We start from the raw sequence: 11,978 nt of genomic DNA, 5'->3' as shown, positions 1-11,978 counted from the left end.
GAGCCGCACGGCCCGGCCCGGCCAGGGGAAGGGCTGGGGGAGGCAGGCAGGACGGGCCTCTCGGGTGAGGGCGGGAGGACGGAGGGGGCGAGAACTTGCCTGGGTCGTGGGTGGCTAGTCGATCAGGTGCAGGTTGTGAGCGTCGCGGTGTGGAAGGGGTTAACAGGGAGCACGGAGCTCGGCCGGTGGGCACTGCTCCTAGCCTTTCTCCAGGGAAGGTAGTTACTCCTCTTCCTCGTTTCCCTGAGACCTCTGCGTTTTTGTTTTTCTTGGCATTAATGTTACTTCTCTCCTAAACCTGGAGCGGAAGTTTAATGTCCCCCGCCCCCTTTCTCCGACTTAATTACGGAACTAAATTTTATGCTGTAGGTGCTGGATACCTGGGGAGGCATCTCACTGTCAGACTCGATTCTCAGGTCACTTCGCAGCAGTCCCTCCAGCTTCTTCACTCCTTCCATTTGTGGGGGCCTAAGGGCCACTGTTGGAGTGACACGCTTTGATTCGGACAGAAGATAAAGTTTCTGCCTTGTTCGGAAGTTTGGCTGATTTCCCCCCGCCCCCCCCCACTAGGTTGTCAAAATAAAGAATGTGCCCTTGTGATGGAGCGATGGTTGTGCTCCTGTCTGAGAGGTTGGCACACGCACTGGTGCTGGGCACCCTTTCTCCCAGGCACTTGGCTCAAGGGCGCAGAGGCTTCCCAGGGACGGGTCAGATCTCAAAGGTTTGGACAGGCTTGTACCTCGAAGCAATTAAAGCTTCTGTTCCATCAGATAAGTGCTGCGTCGTCTCTTGCGAGTGAAATCTGAGGGCTTACAATGTTAATGGGCTCACGTCTTTCCCTTGATAATATGGTTGTGTTTACTGAGTGTAGAGAGACGGGAAATAAAAGCGCAGTTGGCACAGGAAATGAAGAGTAGAAGGGTTACAAAGACACGATTTACATTGACAAACTTTCCAACTTCCTTGAATATTTCTTTTAATATTTCCCTCTTTGTGGCTGTAGGAAAATAACAAATTAAACCAATAGATGTTATTTACACACAGCAGTAATGAAAGAGAGTGGTTTCCTAAAACTCTGTGAATAAAGAGTCTACTCTTGGCTTTTCAAGTGCCCTTGAGCACTTGATCTATTACAGCCTCTGAGTTATGGTGACGGAGGTTTTATTATTGTTTTACTGATCTACTTGTCATGAAAGAGCCATTGAGCCCTTGCCTAAAATTGCACTCTGAGGAAGTCTGGAATATAGGAGCCACCACAGCCTAGGGAGCCAGTTCCTTACAGGGATGTGAACTTGTGAATAAACAAAGCCACACCAAAAGTGTTGCTGCTGGTGAGGCTGAAGTTGAGCCAAGAAGGGGAAGGGTTGAGCCATCGTGCAGAGGGGGTAGATAGAGAGGAACCAGCACAGAGCTAAAGGAGTCTGGGATTCCTGCACTGCTGGAGTGCTTGGATTTCATTGGGAAATAGAATCCTATGCTGAACTTGATCCCTTCAAACTTGATGTTGCTACTTCAGTTTTCTCCTGTAGCCAATCAAATAACAAAGGTCCTAGCTAGTTTTTTTTTAAAAAAAAGAAAAATAAGAGCTTTTCTCTAGCACCCTGGTCAGGAAATGATAGAGCTCTTCAGAGCTAACTCAGGCTTCAAATGCAGATGCATTTCTTCACTGTCCTCCCTCTGCACCTTTAATGTGAAAGTATCAGCAAATCACATGCTGCTGAGTTCATAGAGGGTTCTCTGGCTAGACTCTTAATAGCCAGTTTTTAGCAACATAATATCCCAGCTCTTACACTCCTATCTCAAAACCATAAGGCCCTCTCTCAAAAGGTATGACAACGCATAGGCCCAGAGGCCCCAGGGGGTCAAAAAGGAAGGGGTGGCCTTATAAACCTCTCTGAAGATGTGCTGCTGGCTGCAACCCAGGATGTAGGACAGAAAACCTACCCTGGCTGTCTGGCAAGTCTGACCAAAATCTATCCAATGTAGAGCCCTTACTCTAAGCTTTCAGGAAAAACAAGCAGCCTAGATGCCTTAGCAACCTTCATTGCAACAAGGACCAGGTTTTTATTGCTAAGAACTTGGGGCAAAAGTTGGGTCCTTCCTATCACAATTAAACATTGACTTTGATGCACTAATGAGCTGTCCACACTATTTCACTGAAGCAAAATTTTGGAGATTGAGCTTTCGCTGAGAGAAAAGAGTATCCTAAAAACAGAATGAGATTTTTAAAAATTGAGTTGTTTTGTTTTCACAGCTGTGGGTGAGGTTGTTCACTATTTGTTCAGACTCCCTGCTAATTGCATGTAGGGGGATACCTTCTGTTCATCCTTCCCTCTACCCCCTTTAATCTCCCAGAGTTTGGCATATCCTACCCTTTGGGGTTCAGAATTGTCATCTCCACTCCTGGACTGGTTCTTGACTTGCTCAGGTTAGCAGTCAAGACTCTGATCAGTTCAGCCTCAAACTCAACAAACATTTGCTAAGGACCTACTATGTTAGAATATTTTGTTAGGGGAAGGTTAGGCTGGAGGAAAATATTCACAAACCAAAGGACCAAAGGATTCATTCCTGACACAGGTCTTAGCTGTATTATAAATCTACTCCAGAAGAATCTGTGTCTATAGTTTCTAAGGAGAAATTGGAAGGTAATATTGGGGGCAGTGTATGTAGAAAGATGTGAATATAGGGTATGGTTATATTTGTCTTTTTGTTTTTTAGAGAGGGGGGGAGAGAGACGGGGGGCGGAGGAAGAGGATGGGAGGGGAAGGGAGAAATACCTCAATCAGTTGCCCAAACTGGGATCAAACCCTCAACCCAGGTGTGTGCCCTGACTGGGAATGGAACCTTTGACCTTCTGATGCATGAGACAACACTCCAACCAACTGAGCCACACTGGCCAGGGAAATACAGGGTAATTTGAGTAACTTTAAAGTTTGTTTCCTAGATGTTTACAGGGTATGGGAGAAATGTCTTACTGATTTTATTGTTTGTTCAAGTCATGAATTCCCTAGGGTCACTTGCCCTGCTGGGTCCTGGTGCTGAGTTCTCGGCAGGAGGTATAGCAGAGGGTCCTGATTGCCAGGTTCTGTTTGAAGTAGGAATGCTTTGAAATCTTTCCCATCCTGCTCACCACAGCAGCCACCCCTGCCCAACCCACATGACTACTTTTCTCTCCCATTGGAACAAAGGACAAGCTTTTTTCAGCAGACAGAAGTGATGGAGGGTGGAAGTCTGGTCTTCTGTGTGTTTACATTTGTTTCTAAGAAGCCTCTTGGCCACCCCTCTCCACAAGCCCCACCATGTTATTCCTTGGAGACACTTGAGCACATGCAAACTGTTGGCTCCATAGCCCCAAAGCATAGAAAGACTCTTGCTTTTGGGGGTAAAAGGATGGGGGCTTTTCCTGGTGTGGAGATAGGGATGAAAGAGATCCTAAGGACAGAAATTCTAAACCTATCAGGAGTCTGATAACATGACCCTCCTCCTGGAAAGCAATTTAGAGTTCTGTGCCATTCCCTGAGAGCTTTGTGAATGAAAGGCTCATGGGTCAAGCTTGTGCCTAGCACACAGTAGGACTTCAGTAAGTGTTTGTTGGACAGAAATAAAGAATAGACAGAATGGTATGTCTTCACAATGACTAATACTAGCTAAAGGATAGCCTTAGATTATTTGCTTCCAAACCACTTCAGATGGGTAGGAATCACCATAGAAGCTTGTTTAAAAATACAGGTTCCTTGGCCCACCCCCAGAGATTTTATTCCAATAGGTCTGATTCAGGAGTATTTTTTTTTTAAATAAACCTCTTGGGTGGTTCTAAAGTAAGGTTTTTTGGAACCACACTTGGGAAAATTTCTGCTTTAGGAGCCGGGTTGAGGGAGCAGTGTGGGAAGAGAAAGGTTATTCTGTGAGAGGAGCTCTGGAACCAGCAAGATGAGAACTCATGGCTAGTTGGAGTCTGAGTGTACCGGAAAAGTGTCCAGTAGCATGTTGGATAGAAGAGACAGAGAGGTCAATGTCAAGGTCAAATTTAAGTCTAATTGGGCTGAAGTTCCAGAAAATATCCTTAAGAAGTAGCCAGTAGGAGTTTCCCAAGTTTTACTGACAAAATAGTGCTTTGTAGGTTGGGCTCACTTCTGCTCCTTGCCACTCCTAACTTGGCTTTGATGATGCCAATGAGGCAGGAAGTAAAAGGGATTTGCATCTGCTAATCTCTTCAGAGAAAATTTAGATTGGTTCTGAGGCAGTGGGAAGAGGGGAGGAGTGGGAATGGGGGTCTCAAGAGGGTCGAGCCAACCCTCATTTCTTTCCACCTCTCCCAAGTTGTCTGGAATGAGCATTTGAGCCTCAGGGATCCAGATGGGATGAAATGTCCCTTGGGCCTAAGCTGTAACTCCTTCTCTGGCTAAAGACTGACCTTTCACAGCACAAGAGGTCCATGTTAGAAGGCCTCGAGAAAGAAATGACATCGAACCCCTCATTTTAGAGAGAAAATCACTTTAGTCAGAGGTTAACAGGCAAAGCCAGCCTGCAGAAATGAGGGAACCAACATGGGTCTCTGACTCTCCACATTCTGTTGCCTCTTCACAGTCTGCAACAGGGAGTAAGGCAGCCCCTCCTCTGCACTGTGGTGGCCTTGGTGCTGAGCAAGCAGCACAGTGATCAAGGAGGCGCCCTCATTTCTGGAAGACCACACAGCCCATGTGGCTGACTGGGAGGCCTACTGCCCTCCCTTTGCTAAACGTGTGCTACAACTGCAAGAGAGGGCAGTGATGGACCTGGGTCTCCACCTACTCCATCGCCAAGCAAGGGTAAAGGATCCCTTCATTTCCTGCTGAGCTTGATCAGCTTCAGGGTCCTGAGGGGAACAAAACAAGAAGTGTCCCAAGATGATTGTAGCTGAATAGAACAAGTACAAATAAGGATAAGTGAACACACAAGTACGCCCCGGTCAGTTACACTTGTACTGATATGTTTTCTTCTCTTTTATTTTTTAAATAGGTAATAAATTTAAATGTACATGGTTCAAGTTGCAAAAGGAATGCAGTGCAAGTCTCCCAAACCCATCCCCAGCCACCTAGTTCCCCTTCACACAGGCAACCAATTTTATGAATTTCCTATATGTCTTTCTAGAGATACTACACACATACACACACACACTTCCACAGTTTTTACACAAACAGTAGCATATTAGACTCTTTTGAACCATGCTTTTCCCCCTATTATATCTTGAAGATCATTTCATATAAATGCATTCAGAACTTCCTGGCTTATTTTTACAACTTCATGCTGTTCTACCTATCATAATTTATTTAGTCAGTCCCTTATTAATGGGCATTTAGTTAATTTGCAATCTTTTGCTATTACAAATACATGTTCAAGTTTTTACCTATTATAAAAATTCCTGGATGTGAAGTTAGTCAAAAGTATGTATGCTGGCAATTTTGATACGTATTGCCAAGCCTCTCTCCATAGAGGTGAATCAGTTTATACTTCTACCATAAACAAATGTGAATTCCTGTTTCCTCATACTTTTGCCAAGTCACAGGGAATTAGTCTTTTAATTTTGCCAATCTGATAAGTGAAAAATAATACTTTACTTACCCTTATAGCATTCCCAGAAATATCATTCTACTTGTCTTATTTGATCTTTTCTTTATTCTATTTTATAAATGGTATTACTGACACAGAAAAGATTGCTGTAGTCACACCCAATGTAAATGGCCAAGATCAGATGTTCAACTCTCTTTCATATACTACACTGTGCCATAGGAAGCTTGAGGTTCAAAAATAGCGGGTGGCTTCAAGCATGTGCTGAAAGATACATGATATAAAAAAAAGTGTAGAAACTTTCCAACATCTGCTAAGAGGACTCCTCTTTAGTGGTCTAATACCAAGACCATATTTCTGCATGTCTCCCCTGGAGAGTACCATCCGGAAGCAGAGGGGCTCTGATTAGCAATCTAATCTGACCTAGTCTTAAACATTAGCTTGAATTCAATATCTGGGAAGCAGTAGGCTATTGTTTTTAATTTTCCTGAGAGTTCTCACTGGCCACCCAGGACCTAAATATTGATTAGCATGGATGGGTAAGAAAATGTTTTCCCTAGGTTTTAGCTTTATATAATAGGACATTCACTTGGACCTGATGAAGATAATAAAACACATACACACACTGCTCTAATTTTATCTACGGATAAACTTATGAGGTATATACCTTTATTGACTGTTTCATTGATGATGAAACTGAAGGCCAGAAAGATTAAGTGAATTGCTTAGGGTCATGCAATGTATTAGTTAACAACGCAGAAAACACAATGTAAACCTAAACTTGAACTAATTAGTTTCCCCTGCAAAGTCTTCTCTTCTCCCTCCTCTATTCATGTTGGTGAAATGACCTGACTACCCACACAGACTTCAAAATAGAAGAAACCTAAGGATTAACACCCACCACTCTTTCATCCAGTTGATCACTGTGTCCTGTGAATTCTTCCTCCTAAATGTCTCTCCTCTTCATCCTATTGCATTAGTTCCTCTCAAGGCTGGATATTCCAGCAGCCTCCTCTTTTCTTCTTGCCTCCTTTCTCTAATCAGACACAGTACCCCCAAGAGTTAGCTTTCCGCCTGGCCAACATGGCTCAGTGGTTGAGCGTCAACCTATGAACCAGGAGGTCAGGGTTCCATTCCTGGTCAGGGCACATACCCAGCTTGTGGGCTCTATCCCAAGTAGAGGGCCTGCAAGAGGCAGCCAATTGATTCTCTCTCATCATTGATGTTTCTATTTCTCTCTCCCTCTCCCTTCCTCTCTGAAATATATACATATATAATTTTTTTAAGAGTTAGCTTTCCAAACAGATAACCTCACATTCCAGTGAGCTCCCCATTGCCTATAGATTAACCTTCAGTGGCTCCCCATTGCCTATAGATTAAGTCTAGATTCATTCTCATGGGACCTTCTACAACCTCTTTCCAGCCAGGTGACCCACTCCAAACCACTCTCCTCATTCCAGGTCCAGACTTTGCACTTTCTCCCCTCCCTGCTTTTGTATGTGCTGCTCTCTCCACCTGGTATGTCCCTCCTTCCTGGGTCCAAAAAACTCCTATACTTCAGGGACCTAAATTCACTTCCTCTGAGAAGCTTTGTTGTTGTTGTTGTTGTTTTGGTTTTTATTTTGTTTTGTTTTGTTTTGTTTTGTTTTGACACTACAGTACTGTTAGTGGTGCCTTCTCTTTATTCCAGGAACATTTTGGCTACACCTCTATGACAGCATTTGTCACTGTTTTAGGATTGGGTTCTTTTTCTCCCCCAGTAGATAGAAGGGTACTCAGCATTAATGGCTCATTTTTGTATCTCAGAGCCCAGGACAGTGCATACAGGAACTGTTCAGTCAGTATTGGTGGAAAGGCAAGGAGATGGGCAGGTTCTGAACAGAGGACATCAGGACCAAGTACTTTAATTGCTCAATGAGTTCAGGAAACTGCAAGGCTTAAAATATATATATATAGCAAAATGACAGTACAACATTTCTCTAAAGCAAGTTAATTTCCACCCAAGAGGATGATGAGAGAGAAGAGGATGAGGGGAGGGGGAAGAGGGAAGAAACCTGGGACTTTATGTCCTTCAGAGGCTCCTTGCTGTAGGCTAAGGCAACACATTTAACATCAGAAAATTCTTACCTGTTGTCACTCAGAAAAAAGGTAAAAGAGGCGGTAGCCTGGAACTTTCTTAGAATTTACAAACTGCACATTATGTACCACTCAAGACTGGATAGAAGAATGCTTTACCACCCACTCACCTAAGCCTCTTGCTGGGAACAGCTCTAATGTCAATGACTGCCCCTAACCTTGGAGTCTGTCCCTTTATGGTGCTTCTAAAATGAACCTAAAAGAGCTGAAATAAAAATACTCATGCAGCATGGTAACCATAGTTAACAATACTGTACCGCATATTTGAAAGTTGCTAAGAGAATAAATCTTAAAAGTTATCATCACAAGAAAAATTTGTAACTATATATGATGACATGTTAGCTAAACTTATTTGGTGATCATTTTGTGGTGCATAACAATATCAAATCATTAGGTTGTACTCCTGAAACTAATACTAATGTATAATACCTCACTTAAAAGTATTTTTAAATACTCAAATCATGCCCTCACATAAACACACACACACACACACACACACACACACACACACACACCAAACCAAAAAAAAACAGGAGAGGTATATCATTGTGTTTGGTGTTTTAAGTATATTTTTATTGTTATTTTATTTTTTTAATATATTTTATTGATTTTTTACAGAGAGGAAGAGAGAGGGATAGAGAGTTAGAAACATCGATGAGAGAGAAGCATCAATCAGCTGCCTCCTGCACACCCCCTACTGGGGATGTGCCTGCAACCAAGGTACATGCCCTTGACCGGAATTGAACCTGGGACCCTTTAGTCCCCAGGCCAATGCTCTATCCACTGAGCCAAACCAGCTAGGGCATTTATTGTTATTTTAAATGACGTTAAAGTTTAGCTCCAAGTTCAACAGTCTTCTCCTGCTTCTCCCACATAAATACTCCTGCAGGTAAATATAACTAAACTAGTTCAGGCTCTCCCTTGAATTCTAGTCCCTGGGGACATCTTTCTTAAAACTCTTAAAATGAAAGTGTCTACAAGAACCTTCTGACCCATTGGGATTTTTTTTTTTTTTGGTCCTATTATCTGAGATGGGTTTGGCCCTTTCTGGGGGTAGATCAGTGTTCAAGAGTGTCACATGAACAAGCAGGAGGTCTGGGGAGAGAAGGGGATGCAGAATCACTGAGGGGCAGGTGTAGGGGCAGACATGTTGGGCAGGCGCTGGGCACCCTGAGTGGTCCGGGGGCAGAGCTGGTGGGAAGCAGTGCTGGGCCTGTGGGAGGAGGTAACTGGCCAGTGCTTCCCTCCACCCTGACCCAGCAGAGTGCTGGTCAGACTGCGCTGCTCGGGTGCACGGGTGGCGGGTCTCGCCCTCCTTTGGGGCTCAATCCCCGTGCGTGCGGCTCCTCCGCTTGCGGTTTCTGGTCAGTTCCCAGCTGGCCCAGACTTATTCTGAAGGAGGAGGAATGGCCGTCTGGCGAAAAAAGTGCACACCGGGTGATTGATGAACTCTTAATAGGACTAACCTCTCCTGCTCCCCCCACCCCACACTAGACACACACTGAGAAATCGTTCACCCCAGCCCCCGCCCCAGACCTCCTCGCTCGCTCGCGAGAGGGGCTCGGCCACCAGCCGGTTGGGTGATTAACTCACCGTTTGTCTTCCCAAGTGTCCAGGTGGAGTCAGGAACACCCATCCTCCCCCCAGCCGCAGCACCCTGCCGCGCCGGGTGGAAAGCTGGAAGAAGCGCGCATCCAGCGTCACTTGGAGGCGCAGCCCAAGCTGGTCTTTGTGCTGCCGAATGACCGACCGCCTGACCGCCCAGGGGAGGCGGGGGCTATTGTTACCCGCGGGGGAGGGAGGTGCTCAGACTTGGGGTCCACGCCAGCCTCCTCCCCAGAGTGTCTCCGGTTCCCAGGACGGGCGGGGGCGTGGGGGGGGTTCCTTTGTATGTTCTCTGCCTGCCTGGGGAAGGCGTCGTTGCTGCTCCAAGGGGCAACAGACTGGAGGAGGGGGAGGAGGGTGCCAACTCTGCCGCTGCCTGGAGCTCAGCTCCTCCGACCCAGCTTCCCCACTCGGCCATGCGGCCTTGCGGAGGATTGGGGAGGAATATGGTATTTGTAGGGCAACGCTTGGAACAATAGATCCATAAAAAGGCCTTCTCCTTATAAGTCAGGGACCACTCTTCCCTCCTTCAAAAAGGCCCTGGTCCAACAGGTTCTCCCTCGAGGCCCGGTTTGAGGCCTGGTTTGACGCCTGCTTCCCCAGCAAAAAACACTTCATTTGTACCAGGGTTCTCCATGAATCCTGATTTAAATTAAGATCTTCTCCTTGGGCTTTTACTAATGTTAACACCCTATTTTCACAATTTTCCAGATACTATTCTTCCATGAAAATGATCCAGACTAGCTATAGGAACCAGTCAAGATGTTTTGCCACAAGATCTAGGACAAGAGGACCTAACCAATATCTCCCGTCTTGCAGATCTCCTGGGGACCCTTCACCTGCTTCTGCTACTGCAAACAATTGGACATCCATTTACCTTGACTCTTTTTTCAAGTGTGGAAACCTCTTGTTCACTGTGCATCAGGCTGGACCTGGCCTGAAAGTAAGTCTCTGGATTGTCTCTGACCTTTCCAATTTGCCAGTGTGAGTATGAGACCTGACCAAGTGTTTAGATGTAGGCTTTAAGCCAAGTATATAAATCCACTTGGCACCAACTTGGGTCCCAAAGATAAGGGCATTTGTAGCTGGAGTGGAAGACAAGGGAACAATGAGAACTAAGGTTTCATTCTCTGTGATGAGCCTCTCCACCACCAACTAGCACCACCAGTGCAGTAAGTACAGAGGACTCGTCTATCCAATCTTTTTTTTTCTCATCCAGGCCTTCTGCAAGAGAGATCTAAATGAGTCAGTCCTCAGAGATGGTGAGGGTGTGGCTGGTGACTCAGTCTTGGCTTCCTGTGCCCAAGGTGTATAGGTATAGATCTCTGGGAAGTGTTAGTGCCATGAAGTGAGCAGGCTACAGACCTGTGGGAACTAGAGCTTTCTGCCCCTCTTTATTTTTATTTAATATTCACAAACTTCTGTTCATCCTATTCTTTTCTTACAGTTTCTGATAGAAGGACCAAAGGAATGCCAAGAACTCCCTGATGAAGAGGACCTGTCTAGATTTGTAACTGGGACGACTAGCCAAGTCTTAACTTCAGGAGGAAGTTTCACCTAATTCTCAGGATAAATCAAAACAGGCCTGGGACTGCCCTTTGAATACTGAAGGTGTCAACAAGCTTCTGGCTTCCCCAGGTCAAGTAGAAGTTGGGTTCCTTCTTTGTTATTCAAACACACACCCACACACACAGCCACTTCACCCTCCCTAATGAAAACCCTCAACAGATGGAGAGCCTAGGCTCCCCAGCCTGCTGGCTGGGAAGATGCACTTCACTCAAGGGTCAGTCAGCTGGTACAGGGAGAAGGGAGTAGCTGGATAGGTAATCACTATATTTTAAAACTCTCTTCAGCAAGGTTAGCAGCCTCTGGGGCCTGGGAAACCAATGCGGCTAATGTGTCTCTGATAGGGACTGGGCTTGGGGCTGTACCAAGGGGAAAGTCCTCTACGTTCTCCCCCTCTCATTTGAAAGCCTGTACAAAGAAATGGTACAAACGGGTGGTTAGCAATGATTCCATCAGAGGCGGATTTTTCTCTGTCAGGTCCCTGGATGAAGTTGAGGTCTGAAATCCAGAAGGTGGAGTATGTACTTAATCACCCTTTCTTACTGCCTTTCCAGGGGCCAGGACTACCCTTCAGGCCTTTCCTCTTGCAACTTCCCCACCCCTCTGGCTAGCTCAATTGGATCTCCTCCCCATCACTCCCGGCTGGGGCCTGCGTCTCTCCTGGTAGCCAGGGCAACCTCTGCCCGGAGCTCTTTCCCTCCGGCCACCTCCCATTTTGCAGTGGGCTGTCCCTGCTGCCTCACCTCTACCTTGCTTTATTTTCACGCTTGATTGAAAGGAACCACTGCCATTCCCATCCATGGGCGGGGGCTTGAGGCCCTCACCCTTTTCTTCAGGCCTCGGGAAGATTCCCCCACAGCCTCCCAGATCACCTCCCCCAAAGCGATCTCTGCAGGAAAAAAGCCGAGCTGATCTAGGCCTGAGTCGAAGAGGCATTTCCTCCCTGTGGGCAAACGAAGTGAACCTCCTAGAGACCAAGGCCCGGAGCTAGGCTCGGCCCTTCCCCACCTCCAGTGGTCGGCCCAGTGTTGCCTTTGTGTGGCCTTCCCCGCCTCCGCGGAGCCCGTGGGGAAGCTGCGCACACAATGGTGCAGCCGCTCCGGAAGGCGGGCGGCTCTGGGCGT

At 46.2% G+C, this 11,978-nt stretch overlaps 1 protein-coding gene across 1 annotated transcript in view; it reads right to left on the bottom strand.

Annotated features, from left to right (window-relative positions):
• HOXD1 (homeobox D1) overlaps positions 1-458 on the bottom strand; it is a 2,842-nt gene extending 2,384 nt beyond the window's left edge. The window contains exon 1 of the mRNA XM_014547118.1: positions 381-458. Coding sequence (XP_014402604.1) covers positions 381-458 — 78 coding nt within the window. The remainder of the gene's footprint in view (positions 1-380) is intronic.
• Between the last annotated feature and the right edge of the window lie 11,520 nt (positions 459-11,978).

This window comes from Myotis brandtii, unplaced genomic scaffold (genome assembly GCF_000412655.1).
Source record: "Myotis brandtii unplaced genomic scaffold, ASM41265v1 scaffold112, whole genome shotgun sequence".
In the NCBI taxonomy this organism is placed as follows: domain Eukaryota; kingdom Metazoa; phylum Chordata; class Mammalia; order Chiroptera; family Vespertilionidae; genus Myotis; species Myotis brandtii.
The sequence above is the reverse complement of the archived record's forward strand: the minus strand, read 5'-3'. Positions and strand labels throughout refer to the sequence as shown.